This window comes from Phascolarctos cinereus, unplaced genomic scaffold, assembly GCF_003287225.1.
Source record: "Phascolarctos cinereus isolate Bilbo 61053 unplaced genomic scaffold, phaCin_HiC Scaffold_9;HRSCAF=440, whole genome shotgun sequence".
Lineage (NCBI taxonomy): Eukaryota > Metazoa > Chordata > Mammalia > Diprotodontia > Phascolarctidae > Phascolarctos > Phascolarctos cinereus.
The window spans coordinates 187,719,907-187,745,423 of NW_027556402.1; the positions used below are offsets into that span (position 1 = coordinate 187,719,907).

Consider the following 25,517-nt stretch of genomic DNA (forward strand, 5'->3'; position numbering starts at 1 on the left):
GTGGCAAGTGAAATGAGAGAAGAGAGGAAAGTATCTATATGGTACAGACTGATAAAGTTAGATTATTTGGTTATTACAATATACCTGTGAAGTAAGCAATATTACCATTTCATAGATGTGAGACCGAAAAACAAGAAGAAGAAAAGATTCAATTCAATCCCAAAAGTATTTATTAAGCTTCTGCTTTGTGCCAAGCACTGTGCTGGGCACTTGGGATACGAAGACAAATGCAAAAATAATCCCTGCCTTCAATTAGTTGACATTCTGTTAAGTAAAATGACTTGTCCTAGGTCACAACTCTAAGTGTTGAATCATCTCATTATGCAATGCTGGTTCACATTTACACAGCATTGTTGACAAAGGGCTTCTCTCTCAATAAACCCTGTGCGCTAGGTAACCCGGGCACTGTTATTCCTGCTTTAGTAGTGAGAAAATGAGTCTCCAGTGAATGCAGGTGTGACTGTCTACTGTCTACCCTGTCTACTGATATCAAGTCCAGTGTTCTTTCCACTATCTCATGTAGCCACTCCAATGTATTGCCTCCTAAATTATTCTAGTAAAGGAAAGTCTATTCAGCATCCACACCCCCCCCAAAAAAAACTGCATTTTAAATAACTTTTTAGCTACTTTGCTAGTTTTCATTAGATTTTTGGTGTTCAGTCATGTCTGAGTCTTCGTGACCCCATTTGGGGTTTTCTTGTCAAAGATACTGGATGGCACCTGCACAAAAAATGATCACGTATTGGGACATAAAAACCTCACACCCAACTGCAGAAAAGCAGAAATAGTAAATGCATCCATCTCAGATAATAATGCAATAAAAATTATGTTCAATGATGGACAATGGAGAGAGAGAATAAAAATTAACTGGAAATTAAATAATCTAATCCTAAAAAAATAAGGGAGTCAAAGAGCAAATCATAGAAACAATAGACAATTTCATTAAGGAAAAAGACAACAATGAGATAACATACCAAAATTGATGAGATGCAGCCAAAGCAGTACTTAAGGGTGATTTTATATCTCTAATTGTTTACATCAATAAAACAGAGAAGAAGCAGCTCAATAAATTGAGCATGCAACTAAAAAAGCCAAAGAACAAATTAAAAATCCCCAGTTAAATACCAAATTACAAATCCTGAGAAACAAAGGAGAGATTAATAAAATTGAAAGTAAGAAAACCATTGAATTAATAAATAAAGCTAGACGCTGGTTTTATGAAAAAAGACAATAAAATAGACAAACCATTGGTTAATTTGATTTAAAAAGGAAAGAAGAAAATCAAATCACTAGTATCAAAAATTAAAGGGGTGAATTCACCACTGATGAAGAGGCAATTAAGACAATTGTTAGGAGCTATTTTGCCCAGTTATATGCCAATAAGTTTGACAATCTAAATGAAATGGGTGAATATTTACAAAAATATAAATTATCCAGAATAACAGAAGAAGAAATAAAATATTTAAATAAGCCAATCTTAGAAAAAAATATATTGAACAAGCCATCAATGAAATTCCTAAGAAAAAATTCCCAGGACCAGAAGGATTTAAAAGGGAATTCTACCAAACATTTAAAGAACAATTAATTCCAATATTATAAAAACTATTTGGAAACATAGGCAAAGAAAGAGTCCTACCAAATTCCTTTTATGATACAAATATAGTGCTGATACCTAAACCAGGAAGAGCCAAAACAGAGAAAGGAAATTATAGACCAATTTCCCTAATGAATATTGATGCAAAAATTTTAAATAAAATACTACCAAAGAGATTATAGCAATATATCAAAAGGATCATACACTATGACTAGGTGGAATTTATACCAGGAATGCAGGGCTTGTTCAATATTAGGAAAACTATCAGCGTAATTGACCATATCAATAACAAAACCGACAGAAATCATGTGATTATCTGCAGAAAAAGCTTTTGAAAAAATATAGCACTCATTCCTATTAAAAACACTAGAGGACACATGAATAAATCAAGTATGTTGGTAAGTAATATTTATCTAAAACCATCAGCCAGCATTATCTACAATGGAGATAAGCTAGAAGCCTTCCCAACACAATCAGGAGTAAAGCAAATTTGCCCATTATCACCTCTATTATTTAATATTGTACTAGAAATGTTAGCTATAGCAATAAGAGGAGAAAAAAGAAATTGAAGGAGTTAAAATAGGCAGTGAGGAAACAAAACTATCACTCTTTGCAGATGATATGATGCTGTACTTAGAAAATCTTAGAGAATTGACTAAAAAACTACTTGAAATTATTAACAAATTTGGCAAAGTTGTAAGACGCAAAATAAACCCACATAAACTATTAGCATTTCTATATGTTGCCAACAAAGTCCTGTAGCAAGAAATAGAAAGAGAAATTTGGTTTAAAATAATTGTAGACAATATAAAGTACTTGGGAGTCTACCTAACATGACAAACCAGGAACTATATGAACACAACTATAAAATTCTATTTACACAAATAAAGTCATATCTAAACAATTGGAAAAATATTAATTGCTCATGGTAGGCCAAGCCAATATAATAAAAATGATGACTTCTACCTAAATTAATCTATTTAATTCAGTGCCATATCAATCAAACTATCAAAAAATTATTTTATAGAGCTAGAAAAAATAACAAAATTCATCTGGAGAAACAAAGGCTCAAGGATATCAAAGGAATCAATGGAAAAAAATGAAAGAAGGTGGTCTAGCCATACAAAATCTCAAACTATTATAAAGCAGTAATATTCAAAACAATCTGGTACTGGCTAAGAAAGAGAGTGGTGAATCAGTGGAATAGATTACATATGGATTAACTTATACTGAATGACCTTATTAATCTAGTATATGATAAAGCAAACGTTCCAAGCTTTTGGAGCAAAAACTCATTACTTGACAAAAACTGCTGGGAAAACTAGAAAACAGTATGGCAAAAACTAGGTATAGATCAATATCTCACACTGTATACCAAGAGAAGGTCAAAATAGGTACATGATTTACACATAAAGGGTGATAGCATAAGCAAATTAAGAGAGCATGGAATCGTTTATCTGTCCGATTTATGGATAAGAGAAGAATTTAGGACCCAAGAAGATATAGAGAATATTACAAAATGTAAAATAGATAATTTTGATTATATAAAATTTAAGGTTTTTGCACAAATAAAATCAATGCAACCAAAATTATAGGGAGGGCAAAAAAATGGGGGAAATTTTTTGTAACAAGCATCTCTGATAGAGGCCTCATTTCTCAAATATGTAGAGAACTGAGTCAAATTTATAAAAATACAAATAATTCCCCAATTGATAAATGGTCAAAAGATATATATATATATAGGCAGTTTCCAGACAAAGAAATCAAAGCTATCTACAGTCATATTAAAAAATGCTTTAAATCACTATTGATTAGAGAAATGCAAATTAAAACAATTCTAAAGTACTACTTCACACCTATCAGATGGGCTGATATGACAAAAAAGGAAAATGTTGGATGTTGGAGGGTATGTGGGAAAACTGGGACACTAATGCACTGTTGGTGGAGTTGTAAACTGATGTAACCATTCTGGAGAACAATTTGGAACTATGCCCATAGGGCTATAAAACTGTGCATACTCTGTGATCAGCAGTACCACCACTAGGTCTTTGTCCTAAAGACATCCGAAAAAAGGGAAAAGGACCTATTTGTTCAAAAATATTTATAGCAGGTTTTTTTGTGGTGGCTAAGAATTGGAAATCAAAGGGATGCCCATTAATTGGGGAATGGCTACATGAGCTGTGGTATATGGTTGTAATGGAATATTATTGTGCTATAGGAAATGACAAACAGGATGATTTCAGAAAAACCTGGAAAGACTTACATTAACTGATGTGTAGTGAAGTGAACAGAATCAGGACAATATTGTACACAGAAATAGCAATATTGTCCAGTGAATGGCTTGGTTATTCACAGCAATGCAATGATCTAAGACAATCCCAAGGGACTAATGATGAAGCATGCTGTGCACCTCCAGAGAAAGAATTGATATTGACTGAATACAGCCTGCAATTTTTCACTTTCTTTCTTTCTTTTTTTTCTTTTATCCAAATCTTCTTGTAGAAAATGACTAGTATGGAAATGTTTTACATAATTGTACATGTATAACCTTTATCTGATTGCTTACTGTCTCAGGGAGAAGGGAGGGGAGGTAGAGAGGAAGGGATAGAATTTGTAACTCCAAACTTTGAACAAAAATGTCCTTAAAAAATAAAGATACTGGATTGATTTGTCATTTCCTTCTCCAGCTCATTTTACAGATGAGGAAACTGAGGCAAACAAGATGGAGTGACTTGTCTAGGGTTACACAGCTAGTAAACGTTAAGAGCTGGATTTGAGCTCAGGTCCTCCTGACTTCAGGGGCAGTGCCCTAGAGGGACATCTTTTGGAAATGCTCCAATTACCTGTTTTACATTTCTGGGCCCATCACACGGCAAAGAATGCTCTCCACCCTTATCTCTAGAAAATAATATCTTCCTTAAAATACAAGACAGAGAAAGAGAGCATGGTCCCTGATCACAACAATTTCCATTTAGCACTTCTTCAAATAACAGCCTTTTTTAGCTGTATCCTACTTCTTTACAAGTGACAAAACATTTTCGACTGTTATTTCATTGATCTTTAGAAGAATCCTGTGAGGTAGATATTATAAGTAATATCCCTATGTATAGATGAGGAGATTGAGGCCTGGAGAGATCAAGTGACTTGTATGAAATCAAACAATGAATGAGTGGCACAGCCAGAATTTGAACCTAGCCTTCTGATTCCTAATCCATGATGTTCCCTACAGATCCCCTACCCAGACTTCTCTGGATGCCTAAATTCCTTTCACAGGAGACAAGCCCTTTCATTCAAAAAATAAGAGATAAAACTTAAAATGCAAGACTCCTAGGAGAGGAAGTACTGTGGCCAATGTTTATACTGAGGTATAAATGAATGTGATCAGATCCTTTTCTGACACCAAGTTTAATGGGGAGAAGGGGAAAAGGGAAAGAGAAAAATAACGTGAGAAGATAAACCAGCCTGCATAATAGAGTACCCAGTGGTCTAGGTTTAAGGGTCTAGTTTGTACCCAATCTCATCCTGCATTCTCTTCCATCTGTTTGTATTCACACAGGTCAGACCCTTGCCCTGATGTAATCTACCCCTCCCATTTTACAGATGAGAAAACTGAATCCCTGGAGGTTGAATGACTTGTCCAAGGTCACATAGACGTTAACCATCAGGGGTGGGATTTGAACCCAGGTCTTCTAACTCCAAAGTCAGTGCTTTTTTCTATAGCCCCACCCCTCAAGTCATCCGTGATGAAAACCTTTGCTTGCTTCAAGGCTCACCTCAAGTTGCTCTATAAAGAGGTCCCTGATTGTCTCACTGAAAGCAATCTTTCCTTAATCTAATTTTCCAAAAGTGTTTTTTGTTTTCAGAATCTGTCCTTTGCCCCGCCACTTTCTGCCTTTATCAAACTTATGTTTGATATGTATCCTCCCAAGAGAAGGCAGACTTCTTGAGAGCAGGAACCAGCATTTTTGAATCTGTATTCCCTGCACCAGACCCAGGGACCTGCATACAGCGGGTGTCTTATAAATGCTGAATTGAAATCGGTTTGGTGTCCCGCTCCCTCAGTGAAGTTGACAGCTTTCTTATTTATAGCAGCCAATGGCTCCAGTTTCATCGCTGAGACTCAAGTGCATCTGACTTAACTCCAGCACCCAATTCTTGTGCAATACTTGGATTCCTGAGAGTAAACCTCTGAAGTAACATACCCTCTAAGTATGGGAAGGGCCATCTTCTGGAGGAGGATCGACTAGTTCCATTGGCCCCAGAGAGTAGAAATAGGATTAATGGGCAGGAGAGGAAGAGACAGAGACAGAGGCATAGATGAAAGATTCCTAGAGCACAAAGAAAGTAAGTCCAACATGAGTCAAAAGTGTGACTTGAACCCAAATCATCCTGGCTTTGAGACTGGCTTTCTATCTATACTTACACATGTAAAGAACTTCACGAACCTTAAAGCATCATGTAAATGTTAGCTGTTGTTGGGGTCAGCTGGGGGGTGCAGTGGATGGAGTGCCAAGCCTGGAGTCAGAAAAACCTGAGTTCAAATCCAGCCTTGGAAACTTACTGGCTCTGTGACCCTGGGCAAGTCATTTACCCCTGTTTGCCTCAGTTTCCTCATCTATAAAATGAGCTGGAGAAAGAAATGATGAACTATTCCAGTATCTTTGCCAAGAAAACCTCAAATGGAGTCACTGAGAGTCAGTTATGACTACAAGGACTGAACGAGTAGTTGGTGGTGGTAGTGATTGTTGTACCATGCTACCTCTCAGACAGCTGCAGCTGTAGAGGGCAGGGAAGATACAAAGATAAATTAGATAAGATTTCTACCACTAAGGATGTTAAAATTTATTAGGGGGAGACAAGTGCATAGTTGGATTAAAAAAAACTTTATTAAGCTGCTAAACAAAAATGACTATTCTATAAAATAGAACGTAAGTGCGAAAGAGAAGCACAGCTTCAGCCAATTGACAAGCATTATTACGTCCCTAGTATTAGTCACTAATTAGACCTTTACAAGAAATGCATGGGCTGCCATGGAGGTGGCGAATTCCCTGTCACTGGACAGCTTCAAACAGAGTCCAGCTGATCACTTCCCTGGGATGCAATGAAGAAAAAAGTATGATTTGAGTAGAGGTTGAACTAGATAGATACATCTTAGATAGGCTTCCAGCTCCTTCCAGCTCCAGGTCTATAAACTTATTAGGAGGGGCCTAAGGAGGAAGGAAAGGGTTTCTTTACATTGGTAAGTCAGAGAAAGTTTCATGGAAGATGTAGCCTCCACCCGGGTAACTTCTATTCCAATGTTTGCCCAACACTGAAACTATTCTGGCTATAAGGCTGTCTTTTTCGGAAACTCCATTAACTTTTAATATCCCGTGGTAAATTGGAACATAGATTTAGATGTTAGGCATCATCTAGAACATTCCCTTATTTTATAAGTGAGGAAAATGCGGCCCAGGGAGATTAAATGAATGACCTAAGAACACAGAAATCACACATGGAAAAGCCAGGATTTGAACCCAGGTCTAGTAATCCTAAATTCAGTATTCTTTCCACTGTATCATGCTGTTCCTGTGATCCCATTGTCCTTCTTGGCCTCTCTGCAGCATTTGACACGATATCACACCTTCTTCTATTTGATATTCTCTCCTCATTGGGTTTTCATGACACTGCTTTCTTATGGTTCTCCTCCTATGTGTCCACTCCTTCTCAGTCACCTTGGCTGTATTTCTAACCACGTCGAGTCCACTAACTGTAGGTGTACCCCCGAGGCTCTGTCCTAGGCTCTCTTCTCCTTCCTCTCTACACTCTCCCTTAATTCTCTCCTCTACTACCATGGGATTAATTGTCACCACCATGTTGGTGATGCACAGAGCTAGATATTCAGCCCCAGTCTTTTGCCTCCAAGTCGTCACCTCCTCACTTTCACCACACACATCTAGTTATTGTTTCTATTCCTACAGCATCTCTTCTGTATAGCTTGTCTCCAATCACATAGCCACCACTCTAGTTCAGAACTACAATTCACCTTGGGTACTGCAAAAGCCTCCTAACTTATCTCTCTGACTCGTCTTACTTGTCTTTCCATCTTCAATTCAAAAGATTTTTCCTAAAGTGTAAGTCTAGCCATGACATTTGCACTTAAAATGCTCCAGGGACTGCTTGTTACCTCTTGGACCAAACATAAAATTTCTCTGGCATTTAAAGCCCTTCACAACCTGTCCTCTTTTCACCTCGTCAGTGATTGTTCGCCCTTACACACCTTACAGGCCACCCCCCTGGCAGACAGCGAAGTGGCAAAACATGCCAACATTGGATCTGAGCAATGCCAACCTCAAACCCTACCTGAGATACTTACTACTTGTGTGACCCTCAGCAAGTCACTTACATTCTCTGTTCCTCAGTTTCCTCATCTGTAAAATGCAGGGATTGGACTCAAAGACCTCAAAGGTACCTTCCAGCTTGAATTGAATGATTCTATGAGCCTTGCTGTTGTTCACAGATAGCATTCCATCTCGTGTCTCCTTGCCTTTGAACTGACTATCTCTCCCATGCCTGAAATGTTCTCTGCCTCACCTCAGCCTCTTCAAATCTATGACTTCCTTCCAGACTCAGCTGAAGCACTGCTTTGGCAGGAGGCCTCTCCTAACCCTCCCCACTACTAATGCTTTCTATTCTAAGGTTATCCTGGATGTATCTGGTGTGTACCTATTTATGCACAGTAGTCTCCCTTGTTAGAATGTAAGCTCCTTGAGGACAGGAACTATGTTGACATTTTCTGTGTGTTTCCAGTATTTACCACAGTGTCTGGCACAGAATAATAAATATTTGCTGATTAATTGATAACACAGTGCCTAGCACAGTGCCTTGCACAGAAAAGTCAGTAACTAAGTATTTGTTGAATGAATAAATGAATGCATTTTCCATAGTACATTGTAAACTTCTCAGTGTAGGGACGTCTCGTTTATTTTTGCATTTCCCGATACACCTAGAACAGGACGTTGCATGTAGTAGTCATTTAATAAATAATTCTTGAGAGTGATTCTTCTCTCCCTGCTCTAGCTTTCCAAGAACACTTTGGATCCCTGCTTTGCCCCAATCACTTATTACTTTGTTTTATATGTATGTGCTATATTCTCTTTAGCAGAAGGCAAACTCTTTGAGATCAAGGATTACATCATTTTTAATCAATGATCTGCAGCACCTTGTATATAAGAAGTGCTTATTAACTGTTGAATGCATGTTACAAGTGTGCATTCAGGATAACTTCTAGTTCTTATGTACATTTTGTCATCATAGTGGCTTACTTTCAGGAAGTAACATATGAAAACTAAGTTATAGAAACTTCTTGGTCTCTTTTTGAGGCATTTTTTAAAGCCTTTTTATGTAAATGGCCAATAGAATAATAGTGCTTCCTGGGTATGACATTCTCAAAATCAGTACATTCTTTGGAACTGTTAGTTGTTTTTCAAACTAACTGAGTCTCCACCCTTTCCTAAATCCGAAGTTGTGATGATCTATTGCTAAATATGTTGGAATGTTTTCAATGGAGCTCTCCTATCTATCTGCTTACAGGAAGGTTTGAAAACATACTGCTTCCTGGTCTTTGCCACAATCTGCATACTAGGAGCGACTTACTTCTATTTTGTCCTTCCTGAGACCAAAAACAAGACTTATGCAGAAATCAGCCAGGTGTTTGCCAGAAGGAATAAGGAAAACCTCCCAGAGGAGAAAATAGAGCAAGCCGGAGCCAGTGGACAAGGCAACAGGAAGTCTGAGCTAGAGTCTTCTTTCACACTTGACAACCACATCCAAAATAAAATCATTTAACTTGAACAGTCTCTCCATTTGGGGGCTGGAGTTTATGTGTCTAGAAGAGAGATGCTTTCCTAAGTTCAAAAAGTCATTGTCCTGAAACACTCGAAGTAGCCAAACTTCTCTGCTCATGGAGATTTTAAAATATTCATCTGTAGAGAGAGAAAGACCATAACCTCCTCAACTTGACTGTGGCTGCTTATTCTTGAACTTCTGGAGTCTAGAAAGTGAAAAGTCTCCCCATCTCTCCACCCTTATTCTGCCCCTCCAACAGCCCATTCCTTTAGTGTAGTTTTTCTCATCTCATGTTGCCACAGATAGAACTCCCTTGAATCATTCTGGGGAAAGTGCTTGGTTTAAGAGCAAATTGAGGAGATGCATAAGATGAACACTAATAATAATAATATTAATAATAACAACAACAATAAGTCAACTCCTGGGCACTCAGTTCCTGAAGAAAGTCCCCTTCACGTGGAATGAGGATAAAATTGGGGTCTACAGAGAACATTCTCTCGCTAACTATAGCAGCTTCAGAAAACATGCTCTGTGATCAGTCTGTTCCTGGGGATGAGCTGGGATGGGTGATGTTCCATCCAGTCATATCAGAGAGCTGTGTTCTTATTCCTGGGCTTGTACAAACAGAGACGCCTGTGCTAACTGGCAAATTGAACCATAAAGAAAATGAAGAACATGTTATATCTTGTAACAGAAGTTAAATTAAGTGTGGATAGAAGAACCATGACTCCGTGTTCCATTAACTGTATCACAGAAACACAGCGATCCCCTACAGAGGCCCCAGAGCAGACAATCAAAGGAGTCAGCTCTCCCGTTGGCTGTGGTTAGATCAGACCCAGCTAGGGTTGATTTTTAAGTTGAACTCAGCTCTGTCCCCTGGCCCAGTTCACCCTGTAGCCACCTTCTCAGGGAGAACTCAGGAAATGAAGATTCACTTTCGTTTCAACCTTTGCCAAATAGAAACAGGAAAATCATTTTGTTGTGGTAAAAGAATAATTCTAAAAACTCAACTGTACTAATGCAGACATTTGTAAGTTGTCTCTGTGAATATATATGTGTGTACATGTATGAATATTTTAGAATAAAAGGTGAGAAGTGTGTATGTGAATGTGTGTGTTTGTCCACCAACATGTAGTTTTGTCAATGAAAGTTTTGACCCAATGTTTTCCTAATGTTAGAGCAAGGTCGTCAGAATTCCTGACATGCTCCCACAGGACAGGGACTCCAGTGGAGAAGTTATTTCATACAATTGCGAAAACCCAAAGTTGGCAACACATGCAGGGTCATACCTGAATGCAAATCCCTTCTTCCACATTCCTGACAAATGATCATCTAGCTCTTCCTGGATGAAATCTAGGGGCAGCTTAAATGATCAAATAGGGCAACAATTATAAAAAAAACGCTTAGCAGAGCACTTAGCATTTGGTAGGCACCTAATAAATACTTGCTCCCTTCTCCATTCCTCTTGTTAGGAATCTATTAAAGGGCAGCTAGGTGGAAAACCATGAGTTTAAATCTGTCTTCAGACACTTACTAGCTGTGTGACTCTGGGCAAGTCACTCAACCCATTTGCCTCAGTTTCCTCATCTGTAATATGAGGCTGATAATAGCGCCTACTTCCTAGGGTTGTTGTGAGGATCAAATGAGATCATTGTAAAGTGCTTAGCACAATGCATAGCACATAGTAAGTGATATATATATACATATATATATATGCTATTATTATTATCTATTGAGCCAATATTTGCCTGTCTCTCTGCAATTTCCCTCTATTTATCCTACATCTGCCCATCCAGGCCAAGAAGGACAAGTCTAGTTGTCCTACCCCATGACAGCTCTTGAGATGCTTGACAACAGCTATCCTGTCCCCTCCAAGCCTCTTCTTCTCCAAGCTAAGCATCCCCCTTTCCTTTGACCAATCTTGCTATGACAATCAAAAATGTTATTGCTCCCAGCTGGAGGCATTGCAGCAAATCCATGTCCTGCCTAAAATGTGATGTCCAGAACTGATCCCAATATTCAGATTGTGAGCTAGCTAGGGTGAAGTACAGGGATCATGGTGTCCTTTGATCTTGACATTGTGCTCCTATTAATGAAGTCTTTGATTGCACAAACAAATGTTGTATGATTGATTCTAAATTCTGATTCAAACTCTTCAATTTGGTTGGGTTGAGGATCCTTTCTGTTCTGAGGAAGAAGACCTTAATTCAGTGACCTTAATAGAAATGATCCTAACCCTGACCTCAACCCCTATGCCTGATAGTCCCACATATTTGGCACTGTCTTACAATAGTTCAGGGCAAACCACTTCAAAGACATCCCATAAACTAAGAATAATTTCATTTTGAATTCTCCACTTCAGAAATCACCATGTCCTAAAAACACCTTCAGCAGTAATTTATATCTTTGATTAGAATTGTAGACGGGTCCCCAGAACTCCATTTCCATGGGTAAAAAGAAAAGTTGAGCCATATTATTTTTTATAAAACTAAAAGTACCCACTTGTAAGTGACATCATGCTTGAATTGCGGCCACCACTTTATCTGAATTTCAAATATATGAGTCCTAAATAATTAATTTGCAAATTGTTCTTGCCTGGTCAATATTAGGTTTTTAAAAATGTTCTGACAATGGACTTGCCTTTCTCTCAAATACAAACACATTGCTCTTGATAACATTCTATTTGACTGGTCAAGCTGTATTTTGTTTTCAGGTATGCAAAGAAAATTGATATTTGTAATCAGAGAGTTTCTTGAAATGGAGCTAAATAAAGTAATAAATATTAAGCTGAGCTTTTGAAAGTTGTCTTTCATTTGATGACTGGCTAATGGGGACACAGGGTAGATATATTGACATCCAAACAATGTGGAACCAGATGCCAGCATCTTGAACAAAAGCATATACTCCTTATTTAGAAAACTGATGAATTGTTCTCAGATTACCTAATTAGAAAATCAACAAATTAATACATCGAAATTAAGCCCAAAGCAAGAAACTATCGAAACCAAAAGGGATAGAAATAAAATTGGAAAGAAAAGAAAAATTGAATTAATAAGTACAACAAGTATATGGTGTGTTTTAAGGAAAAAACAATAAACTCAACAAACCATTTAAAAATTCAATCAAAACAAGGAGAGAGGAAAAATCAAATTATCAAAATCACAAATGAGTTGGCAGAGATCATAAGGAATGCTACTGAAATACATGCAACTCTCAGACTAGTATGCAAAGATAGATGCCAACGAAACTGAGAATACAAAAGAAATAGATGTACATTTACAAAAATGGGAAATACTCACAGCAGCAAAATAAGAATAACCTGAATAAACCCAACTCAAAGAAGAAATTCAGATCATTAATGAATTGCCATATAAGAAGGCACTAAGTTTATAAGTGAATTCTACCAAACATTCAAAAACTCAATCTATATAAAATATTTTTAGAAATATGGTTCTCTTTATGTTATTCTTACAAGATTTATGGAACAGAACCACATTTGCCTCATAGAAGGAGTTAAATCAATATCATCAATGAATAGTGATACACAAATAATAAAATGTCAATAAATGGAATATAGCAATATGTCCAAATATTCATCATCATTATCAATTAGGATTTATGTTAGAAATACAAGAATGGTTCAGTTATAGGCAAAGAATATAAATCTGATTAGATCTCCTTTTTACTCTCTGTGCCCATAATAAATTCCAAATAGATAATGGTCTAAATATACATATATGTGTATGTATGCATATATATGAATAAAATTTTAGAAGAAAATGAAACCACAAATGTTACAGTATTCAAAAAGAGGAAAACTATGTAACCAATAAATAGAAGACATATAGGATTTGAATACATAAAAACAAATTTTATACAACAAAAATTGATACATACAGAATAAGAAGAAAATAAACATATTGGAAAAAATCTTTGGCATAAACATTTCTAATAAAAGTTATTTCCCAGATCTATAGGGAATTGCTACAAATTTATAAGAGAAAGATCCATCATCCCAAGAGGTAGATTGCCAAAGGGTATAAATGGCAATACTTCAAAGAAACATGTTACCCTTAACTATTGGGGGGGGGGTTCTAATTCTATAATAATCAGAGAAATCCATTTTTAAAGCATTTACAAAGTGATATTTACTTCAAAGATGTATCAAGAACAAGTATGCAAACATTTTCCCCTCATACTTCTGAGCATACTCTCCTCTGTATTCCTCTAAGGCAGCTGGGATGCACAATGGATAGAGTGCTGGCCTTGGATTCAGAATGACCCAAGTTCCAATCTGGCCTCAGACCCTATCTGTGTGACTCTTGGCAAGCCACTTAACCTCTGTCTCTCTTCTTCCTCAGTTGTAAAATGGAAGTACTAATAGCACCTATCTCCTAGGTTTTTTTGTCAAGACAAAATGAAAAAATACTTTAAAGCACTGTGCAAACCTTAAAGTACTTTATAAATGCCTGTTACTATTATTACTATTTTTATTATTATTATTATTATTATTATTATTATTATTATCATTGTTATTATTATTATTACACTACCTCAGTTGGCGGGGAAGGGGGGGAACTCAGTTCAGTTTCTACATATTACTCGTCCCAAGTTCAGGGCCCAAATGTGTTATGACTAGTACATGAGTCCTTTTTCAAACTTCCACTGATAAGTACAGAAGATATTTCCTGAAGATCACTTCTTATTCCTCAGAGAATCAATGCTATAAATTCTGGACTGGACTTTGATTCCTAAATTACTATGGCTAATTTTCCTGACTTTTTAAAACTCATAAAGCTGGAGACTCCATTCTCTTTGCCTAGCATGTGAAAGCACAAACTCAGAAGCCAAGGAAGAGGAATTGTTTCTTAGGTCCAAGTGGCCTGAGGGTAGAGAAGGCCCCAAGTAAGGATTCTCCTTTGTGGGCATGGGCATTCACTGGGTGCCATCAGTGAAGAAGGCCAACAACCAGTAGAAGAGCAATATGAAATCTATGCTCCAACATCAGGGTGATATGGCAGAAAAATTCTGTAGAGAACTAGAAAAGACCCTCAAAATCAAATCAAAATACACTCTGATGCTTGGTGACTTCAGTGCAAAGGCAAAAAAGGTTAAGGATAGGGAGAAATATATGAGAAAGTTTGGTTCAGAAGGAAAAACTGAAATAAGCCAGACTTGGAGCAGCTAGGTGGCACAATGGATAGAGCACTGTCCCTAAAGTCAGGAGGACTTGAGTTCAAATCTGGCCTCAGACCAAACACTTGACACTTACTAGCTGTGTGACCCTGGGCAAGTCACTTAACCCCAATTGCTTAAAAAAAAATTTTAAATAAAAGAAAGAAAGAAGCCAGACTTGTAGACCAAACTCAAACTCCTCAAATAGAATTTCAAATAGAAACAGGGGCCACAAAATCCATATATAAGGATCCCTATGGACCACATATCAACTCAGTTTTAAAATGGAACGCCTATGTTTTATTGTATTTTTATTAATGTTACTAAATATTTCCCAATTACATTTTAATCTTGTCCTTTCCACACCTGGGAGAGTTGATAGCTGGGCTATGTATCTGACACCCCTCTTGTCGACTCTATAGAAGCCTCAAGCCCCAGTATCATACTTACTTCAAAAAAATAATTTATAGAAAGTGGACCTGGTGAATATCAAACATCATCACAAGGAATGAAATTAACTCCATTTTAACAAAAAGAAGACATTATAGATGTGAGAGTTATCTCTGAGTCAGCTTTCTGTGTACAGTCAACAAAGCTAAGATTAACTAAACTCAATAGAGCTAGGATCGGAATTTATAAAAAATAAGAATAAATAAGAATAATGAGAAAATATATTCTATAATCACAGGGATTTAACCCTGAATTATTTAAGGAGGGTGCTGAGAACTTTAAAAAGGGGGAAAGGACAAGAGAAATGAAATTGATACTGATTACAATTAACTACCTTATTCAATTGGTAAAGATAGTTAGAATGTAAGCTCCTCAGGGCAAGGTCTGTTTAATTTTGTTTTTCCTTTATATCCCCAGTTCCTAGCCCACTTCCTGGCCATAGCAAGTACTTAATAAATGCTTCTTGATTGATATGTTGAATAAATCACAATGCTAATAGATCTGTGGAGAAACCAATTGTTACACACTGCTGCTGGAACTGAACATTCAAATAATCTTTTGGGAAAGCAATGTGAAATTATATAATAAGGACTACAAAGCTGTTCTGCCCTCTGAGGCCATTATCCCACTAGCAAGACTATAGAGAATACTATAGAGAATAAAAGTCCTGACTGTACATGAATATTCCTAGCAACATTATATTCATTAAAGCAAAGAAGGAAGGAAGGAAGGAAGAAGGAAGGAAGGAAGGAAGGAAGGAAGGAAGGAAGGAAGGAAGGAAGGAAGGAAGGAAGGAAGGAAGGAACAATCTGTGTGTCTTACCATTGGTGAAAGGCAAATGTGGAAAATGAACATAGATGCAATGTTATTTCACCATAAAACATGGCAAATATGAAAATCATGAAGATATGCGAAATGATCTAAAGTGTGGAAGATGGAGTCAAAACAATATACAAACCAAACCCACCTCTGTAAATAATAAAGAAAAAATTGAGGAACAAAGCACGTTTTTGTTTCTATGCAGTTAAAGGTATTAATAGGCTTTTTTTTTTGTTTTGGGCAATGGGACTTAAGTTACTTGCCCAGGGTTACACGGCTAGTGTTATGTGTCTGAGGCCACATTTGAACTCAGGTCCTCCTGATTCCAGGGCTGGTGCTCTATCCACTGCATCACCTAGCTGCCCCCATTAATAGGCTTTTAAAAACAAAGTTAACAAATTAATATTTTATTATTGTGTATGTATTTTAATGTTTTTATTTAATTGTTTCTATTGAGGGAAGAGAGGCAAGGGAAGAGGAGGCAAGGGTCATGGTGACAGTAGGAAAGGGGAATGATGGAGAACAAAAATAAGATTACTGTCATGGTAATTTAATTTACTTTCTCTGGCTTCATTACCTCCATATGTATAATACCTAGCACTGATTAAGCCAATTTATCTCTCAAATATCGGAGTCGAACCCAGGAATATGCTCCTACACAAAGCTAATAAGTCAATCAAGCTATTTGTTAAGTGAAGGATAAATGAAGAAACATGTACAATTTCTGCCAAGTCCCAGATCCCCAACATCTGGGATATGTTCTGGATCACTTACCATCTAGAAGATATATGAAAATTTCTTAGGGCCAACAGTGATGGATGAGGTAGCCTGAGGGGTGAATGCAGGTAGGGAACATTTAAACAATGAGCACCATGAGTCAGGACAAATCCATCAATCTGTTCATAGCACCAGAGAATGGCCTAATGGGGTAAAGCTCTAGATCACAACTAATCTCAACCAATCCTCACAGGGGGAATTCAAGCATTATGAGACCTGGGTTATAGACACTCAGGATGATGTAAGATAGCTGCAAGTCATACAAACAATTCCAAAAAAGAAAATAACAGTTTTCAAATCACATTAGCTTCCTTGACCTGTGTAGGCAGTTTCCCCTGGATTGATAGGCACCCAAAGTCCTTATCTCCAACCTTACAGGATTTCTACTCATCTTCCATGGACCAGATGTTACCTCTTGCATGAAATGTCTAATCACCCCAGTCAAAGCCAGAAGTGATTTTTCTTTCCTCTTTCAAACTCCTGATAGCATTTTGTTTAAATCACACTTGTGGCCCTTAGGCCCTACCTTATATTCCACTAAGAGAGAGACAGAGACAGAGACAGAGACAGAGACAAAGAAATAGAGCGAGAGAGACAGAGAGAGCGAAAAGAGAGAACTGTCACATGGAAGAGAAATTAAATGTATTTGTTTGGCCCAAAGGGCAGAACCAGGTCAGAAGTTACAAAGAGGCGACTTCTCCATGTAGGGAAAACTTCCTAACAAAGAGAACTGTCCACAAGTTCAACATCCACAAGGGGCAACAGTTTACTCCTCCTAAGAGTGAATCTCAAGCAAGGACCGGATGGTCACCTTTCAAGTATTCTCTACGAGGGATTTCTTTAAACTTTCAGTTGAACTAGATGGTCCCTGAGGTCCATTTCAAATCTAAAATTCTGTGATTCTGTAATTCTTTGGCTGTCTCGTTCATCTTTATGCTCCCCAGAGTGTCTTGCTCTTGGTAGGAGTTCAGCAAATGTGGTGACTCAATGAGTGATTGAACAAGTAAACAAAACCAATATGAATAAGTGAAAGTGGGTTTGAATTATGGTGGTATATATGAAGTTCGCACATTTCATCGTAGAATCAGGAACAGCCAACACTTTGAAGCACTGATAGCTGTCATCAAATTTAAGTTTTAGTTAAGCCAAACAATGATTATGCTTCATGTAACTAAACCCAAGTTATTAATTTGCTAATTTTCCTTCATTGCTCCAGATAGTTGGTTTTCTAATTATTGGGCTCATAATCATCTCAATCCCTAAATAATGATACTTTATGCTCTTACTAATCAAAACATTCATTTTTAAACATACGAATTCTATAGTCAGTGCTGTTCAATCTATAAAGGACACAGTAACTAACCTATTCTCTAAGTCTAAGCTTATCATCTCAGGCTGAGCCTGTCAAATGGCAGAACAATGAGACCAGACTGATAAATCAGGACAGGCTGAGTCACTTCAACTTACCTATTCATGTAACTGCATGGTAGAAAATACAAAGCACCTGTCTCCCCACTCAGAGCTCATTCAATTCTGTGAAAGTCAAAAGGCTCAATTTTTTCAGGTCCAGTCCATTTTCCCTTTGAGTCATATTTCTATGACTTCTTTCAAACAAGAAGAAAAAGTTGCCTGGACTTTTTTAAATGAATGGAGATGGGGGACACAGCACCTCCACTGACAATGTCCCATTTTGCAATTGTGTTGGTGCAGTTCCAGCTTGAAGCTTTCATTTTGGAGGGCTTAACTGAGCTGAATGTGGTTCCCAGACTTCTAGCTTTTTTTCTATGGATATAAACTGGTAAGAACTAAAACATGGAATTAGACAATCTTAATTGGAAGCAGCCTTGAGTCATCTACCTCAACCCTTACCTACACAGAGATTTGCTCTACAGCATCTTTGGCATGGGATTATCTAGCCTTGATTTAAAGAACAATAGCGATGGAGAACTTACTCCCTCTCTCAAATCTCATTGTTGGATGGTTCCCACTATTAGGCTGGGTTTTTTTTCCTTTTATGGAACTGAATTATGTCTCTCTTCAACTTTCAGTCAAGTCTTCTAGTTCTTTTCTCTGAGAACAAGTGGAACAAGCCTAATCTCTCTTTCCTATAACAGCTTTCCAAATACGTGAAGATAATTATTAGGCCCTTACCCTCCCAATCCCACTCCCCATTGTCCCCCACACACCAACTATCTTTTCTTTCCCAGGCTAAAATGTCCCAGGCCTTTCAAATGACCCTGGTATGGCATGGCCTGCAATCCCATAATCATCTTAATTGCCCTCTCCTAGAGCTAGTGAAGTTTGCCAATGTCCTTTCTAAAAATAAGCCCTGAAGCAAGCCCTGAAGAAGGTCTACTATGACAGGAGAAGTTGTTGTTCCTATAGAGGGAAAATGATGGACTTCTTCTGGTTTGCCTGGTAGAAGTATGGCTGTTGGTGAATTTTTAGGAATCTTAAAGCAATAGCAGAATGAATAACAAAAAAAGTTCTTTTTTATGGAACCTCAGAGAATTAAATCTATATATCTATATATCTTATATATATATATCTATCTATATATATCTATCTATATATATATATATATATATATATATATATATATATATATTTCTCCATTTGGTTCCACAAGCATTAGCAGAACAATAAAGGTAGACACTTTGGAACTTCACAAACCAAAAATTACCTACCAAAATAGCACATTAAAATGTTTTCTTTTCCTTGACTCTCTTCAAAAACCTCAGTCATCCATTAGATTTTTCTGTCAAGGTGTAGTTTTTCAGTTGGAAGGCAATGAAATCCAAAAAAGAAGCCTGAACACATTAACATCAACTTCAGTTGGCAAACTCCTATACCCTAGATGACTGTCTTTTGACTCACAATGCTTTCCTGTGTCAGACACAACACCTCAGCTTCTTGATGGGCTGAAGAAAATGATGGTCCCTGCTGAACATGATCTCTCCCAAAAGGAAAAGCAGTCCGACCTTGTCAAACACAGGCACCTCATTCAGCACTATAATTCCATGAGTGATGTGTCAGACATGTTTTCGAAGTTTCCTAGGTTTTCCAGCTGTAACTATTTCATAACTATGTGGAAAATTGCCAAAATTACATCCAAAGGCCAAAGCACTTTGAAAGACAGTTGCTTTATGAACATCCTGCTTTTACTCAGCTCTGTGACCAAGTAATTAAAGAAGTCTAAACTGTAAAGCTTCAGCAGTTATATTCACTTTGTGTGCTTTGATCATGACCAGACTCCCTCAGAACATTTATCTAGTTCAGGTGTTGCTGAGGATAGTGCAGGAGTGTATCAATTATGTGACGAGACATGTCTTCCTGTTTTATCATGTACCTCAGAAGCCATGGAGGAAAACAAAAACGCGGATACCCTTAAGGCAGGATTGTGGCTATTAGTTGATAAGCACATTTGGACACTAAAACACATCTTCACAAACCGTGATGAAATGTGTTAGAAAACATGCCCCATACCCTCTTTAAAAGAAAACAGAGATAAAAGCCTCGAAAGAATTAAATAAATTTTCTCCTGTAGGTAGCTAGGACATCTTTGGTGCCCTGGCTGCCCTGGCCCACTGTTCTCTCATACTCCTGAATGAATCCAGTAGAATGATTGCTGCTAATCTCCATGGATGTCCTTTGTGGTTGTTAATGAGCAAACTGCGGTCCTGCAGGGATCTCCAGTACCAAAATTTAGACTACTTTACAGCAATTGCCGACTATGTAACTACAATTTTGACATGTGGCAAATGAAACAAGTTCTTGCTATTCTATTTGGTTTTGAGTTCTTGAGATTTAGACATATTAGTTTGATGAACTTGTTTCTTAAGAGAGTGCTGGACGAATCTCAGTCTCTGAATCAGAAAGAAATTTTCTGTATTCCTCATATATATATTCCTCTCTCAACCACTTCCATGAATGTAAGAACCAACTGTTTTTAGAGGTTATCACAAATGTTTTGAATACTTGTCTTCCAAAAATTTCATCCTTAAGCCTACTGAAGGCAGTGTACAGCTTTTGCGCGTTGAAGCATTTCCCCCAGGACCCTTTTAATCAACTCCTCCAAGATAATACCATCAATGAGTTGATGATGTCAGGTAAAAGTGAGAAGACTGAGTTCACACATCAAGTGAAGGCTTGCTTGGAACGTGAGGACACCACAGTTTTTCAGTCCACAGCTATAACATAGAAGGAATGCTCCCCAGCCCTATTTCATTCAAATGTAGAGATTGAAAACGTGTTGTTAAACATTCTGGAAAATAAGAGACTATTTTTTTTTAATGTACAGCTGCCACATAATTATTTTGTTGATTTTGAATTGAGAGTGGATTCCAGGAGAAGCCAAGTATTTCCAATTTCTGAAGCAGATGTGTTCATGGCTAAACCAGATTTTCCTGGAGTGGCTTTGCTCTGTGTTCCTAGATCTGCTTTCTGTTTTGGCACCACTCACCCCAAAGGAGGGCTGGGAATGACGATGCATCACTTATAAGCCCTAGGTTCTCATGTGATCTTGGTCAATACCTGGGAGATTAAAAAATTGGATATGAACTCTGCAGTCATATTTCTGAAGACCAAAATCTCACCAGAAGCTTTCCCCACTGCTCCTGAATTTGCAGCATAAGATGTTAAAATAAAGGAAAAACTTCATGGGAAATGAGTTTCTATTATGAGAAGGAACACATGGATGAATTGTAGTATTTGCTAAAGCCTGATTTTTGTTCCCAAATTTTCTGCCAAAGGAGGTTTTTCTGGGTGGCTCATTGAAACAGATGATGTAATTAGAATTGTGCACTGCTAAAAATTACCATATCAGGAAGAATTTTAGCTAACGAATTTTCTTTTAATTAATTTAAATAAAAATTTCAAAGCAGATAAAAAAAACAGGATTTAAATTTGTATCCTCCTGATTCCAAGTCCAGTTTTGTATCCATAATACTCATTTATTTGCTCATTATATATACTCTGGGAGAAGATGATGACTCAAAAACAGTATAGCACAGTATTTACACTTAAATTTTTTTCATGCAACTCCTAAAGCAAAAATTTTCATTCAGAGCTGGTTGTCCCTAACTCACCTGATTCATTTTGAGCATTTCTGAAAACAGCCAGACACCCAACCCCAGTCTCCTCAGGTTACTAGAATTGTATCACCAATGCTTAACATAGTACCGAGCACATGGTAAGTGCTTAATAAATGTTTATTGAATTGAATTAAATTGATTCTGATAGACAAGTATGTTTCCTTCTCATTTTCTCCTCTTTAAAATATAAAATAGTCTCCCCATAAGCATTCACAAAAGAAAAGGCATCATTTATTTAAAAAGAGCACTTTTCAAGCCTGCAGTATGACACACTAGACCAAGGTTCATTTAAGTCCTTTCCTTCAGAAATGTGGAAATCACAGAGTTCCTCCTGAAACACAACCCCCAGGGCCAGAGGAGCTGGAATAAGGAAAGTCATTCTTTCGAGGCTGTGCTTAAAATTTTAGCCCTGCGGGGGAAAAGTAGGTAAAGTGCCCCATTCACCCAGAATATGTTGCAAAAAAAAAATTGCAGGGATAGATTCAGGTAGGCTCTATGTGTTCAGAACATGGATTAGTTGGTATAAAATATATAAAAAGCAAATGAACCATAATTTTGGGGAGAGGGATGCACTAAGGACCTCATAGGGGGTCAAACCTGAGCTGAACCAGGAAAGAAGAAAGACACCTACACAAAGACCTAAAGACAGGAGGTAGAATACTGTGCACGAAGAGCAACAACCTGGCCAGTTTGTCTGGAATATAAAGTATATTGGGGAAAACCATGTGAGATAAGGCTGGAAAAACTAGTTGGAGCCAGATGGTGAAACTTTTTAACTACCAAACAAAATAGTATTTTAGCCTAGAAGCAATGGGGAAATCACTGAAGCATTTCTTAAGCAGGGGAATGACATGATCAGATTTGTGCTTTAGGAATATCAGTTTGGTTGATAAGTAGATGGTCAACCAGAGAGGGCAGAGGCATGATGCAGAGACCAATTAGGAGGCTATTGCAGGTGGCCAGAAAAAAAAAAAGGTGACAAGAACCTGAACCATGGCAACGGCTCTGTGAGTGGAATACGCAGGAGAGATGATGGGAAGTTGTAATTAGACTTGGCAACTGGTTAGATATGGGGTGGGGTAGGGCTTAGGAAGAGTCAAGGATGACTCCAAGGTTATGAATTAGGGTAATTAGAAGGAGGACATTGCCCTTAACAGAAACAAGACTGGTAGATAAGAAAATGAATTTAGTGAGAAATAGGAGGAACTTTGTTTTGCATTGTGGAGTCTGAGATGCTCAGGTGAAGATATCCTGAAGAGAGCTGGAGATTTAGGACCTGAGTTCAGGAGAGATAAGGACTAGGTATATAGACATAGGCATCATCAGCATAGAGATGATCTTGAACGCATGGGACAGACAGACAGACAGACAAACCCAGGACAAAGCCCTTTGGTATACACATGACTATCAGTAGGAGTATGAATGATGATCCAGGAAAGGATTATACATTATAGATAGATGGGACCTCAGACATCATGTGGTCCTAACCCATCATTTTACAGATGAGAAAACTGAGGCCCAGCTAGCAAGTGTTTAATGTAGGATTTGTATTCAGATCTTCCTGACTTCAAATCTGTCATCCTATCCACTACACCAAACTGATTCTCACCACAGCATGCTGCAGAAGTCAGAGAGGCAGAGAGAGAGATCAGAGGGAAATGTGTTGTAAAAACCAAGACTGATGAAAGTTTCCAGGAGGAGAATATGATTAACAGAAGGAAGAGGACTGATAAGGGGCCATCGGATTCAGCAATTAAAAGACAGTTTGGTAACTTCTTTTGAAAGTGTGTTTTCAGTTGAGAGGTGCAAGGGAGGAGGGATGACAAAAATCAGCTTTCAAGAAGTTAATAAGTGAGTGTGAAGTGCAGAAGAGGAAGCAATGGAAAAGGAAGAAAGAATTTAAAAACTATCTTTTTGGAGAAGCTTGGCTGGAGAGGAAAGAAGGATATATAGATATATGTATGTATGCATATTACATATATATATATATAGAACAGAAGTGGAAGGTGCTCACAAGGTCAAATGAGGGTTTGTGCTTTTAAAGATAAGGGCGATATGGGCATGTTTGTAGATAGCAGGGAAAGAGTCACTAAACATTAGAAGCTTGCAGGGAGATGAACAAAGGATGATCTCCTGTAGGAGACAGGAGAAGATGGCACCAAATATCAAGTAGATGAGTGGCCTTGGCAAGGAAAAGGGCCACCTCTTCCTCAGGGACTGGAGAAAAGAGGAGAGGATGATGGCTGATGTGTGGTGGGTTTCAGGTGTGGTGTGAAGAGAGCATTCATAATGGATGGTCTCAATATTTTTCAGCAAGGTATGAGACAAGGTCATCTTCTGAAAAGCAAAGAAGAGAGAAGGTGTAGTAGGTGGTTTGAAAAGAGAAGTGGAAACTTGGAAAATGCACTGATAACCAATGACAGAAAAGCAAAAGAACTGCCATTAAGCAGTAAAGCCCAAAACACAATTAGTTAACGTAAATTTGTGGGGCACCCAATCAGGAAAGTGGTGTGACTTCCTCCCTCAGCACTGAGCTATGCATAAATAGAAGCTGTGGTAATTAGTGAGGAGTAAGGTCTTTGGGCACCTTCCTTTACTTCTCTGAGCTTCATTTCCCCCATCTGTAAAATGGGGGCATTCATACTACGTGACATGGCATAGCAGAATGGTGGATTTTAGATCAGTGAACCTGGGTTGGAATCCAGGAATTGACATTTACAAGTAAGTTGAATTAAATGAGGCTAATAACACGGGGAGAAATGAAAAGTAGTGTGTAGTGGAAAGAACATTTAATTTGGAATCAAAAGACCTAGGTTCAAATCAAGCCTACTTGGTACCCATGTGACCTTAAGCAAGTTACTTTCCCATCTGGACTTTAGTTTCCATATCTGCAAGATGAAGAGGTTGCACTAGGTGATCTCTAGATTCTGTGATACTCATCCCCTGCATCCAAAAAGTAGACAAGAAACTTCCCTGAATTGAAACATAGGGAACTTGGCCTCTAATCCCACTTCTGCTACTAACTTGCTCTGTGACCCTGGAATAATAGCTTTCTCTCTTTGGACCTCAGCTTCCTCATATAGAAAGGAAGGAGAAGTTTGGCCTAGAGCAGGGGTAGGGAACCTGTGGCCTTGAGGTCACATGTGGCCCTTTATGTCCTCAAATGTAGCCCTTTGACTTCACAGAACTTCTGATTTGGATTCAGTTTGTGATGAAAGCAATTCGTAAACTAAATAAAATACTTTCAAAATATGAGCTATCAACTACTTATAGACCCCTAAAAAATGGAGTATCAGTGTGACAAGGGCTTAGCAGTTGTCAGGGAGTGATTTCAAATATTCACCATCATCTGCACTAAGGCCAAGATGTAATTATCCTTATCAGAATTGGGACACTCTCATGAAGGAATTCGCACATTAAGTGGCTCAAATTTCACAGCACTCTAACTGAACCATGAGCTGGTCAAATAATTGGAAGTAATAAAAGGGGGGGAGGGGACTTGTAAGAAGAATTTAACTCAATTCAATGAGCATTTATTAAGCATCTACTAGAACATGGGGCAGGGAGGTGGTTCAGACAGACCTGTGATTTCATTGGCATTGGGCATTCCCAATGAGGAAACTTCTAGCAATGCAGATGTGAAGCTGTACTACAAAAAAAACAATCTTTGAGATCTGCCTGGGGCCAAGGGTTCCCATAGCCAGAATGTGTCAGAAGCAGGTCTTCATTATTCACAGGATGGCAATCTGAATACTGCACCACATTGCCTCTCCCAAACAGAA

The 25,517-nt window shown here is 37.9% G+C and overlaps 1 protein-coding gene and 1 pseudogene across 1 annotated transcript in view; both read left to right on the plus strand.

The window, feature by feature from the left end:
- SLC2A9 (solute carrier family 2 member 9) overlaps positions 1-12,212 on the plus strand; it is a 314,145-nt gene extending 301,933 nt beyond the window's left edge. The window contains exon 16 of the mRNA XM_020992085.2: positions 9,167-12,212. Coding sequence (XP_020847744.2) covers positions 9,167-9,421 — 255 coding nt within the window. The 3' untranslated portion in view covers positions 9,422-12,212. The remainder of the gene's footprint in view (positions 1-9,166) is intronic.
- Positions 12,213-19,111: 6,899 nt separating this feature from the next.
- On the plus strand, positions 19,112-21,275 carry LOC110212173 (FAST kinase domain-containing protein 2, mitochondrial-like; annotated as a pseudogene).
- Positions 21,276-25,517: the final 4,242 nt, after the last annotated feature.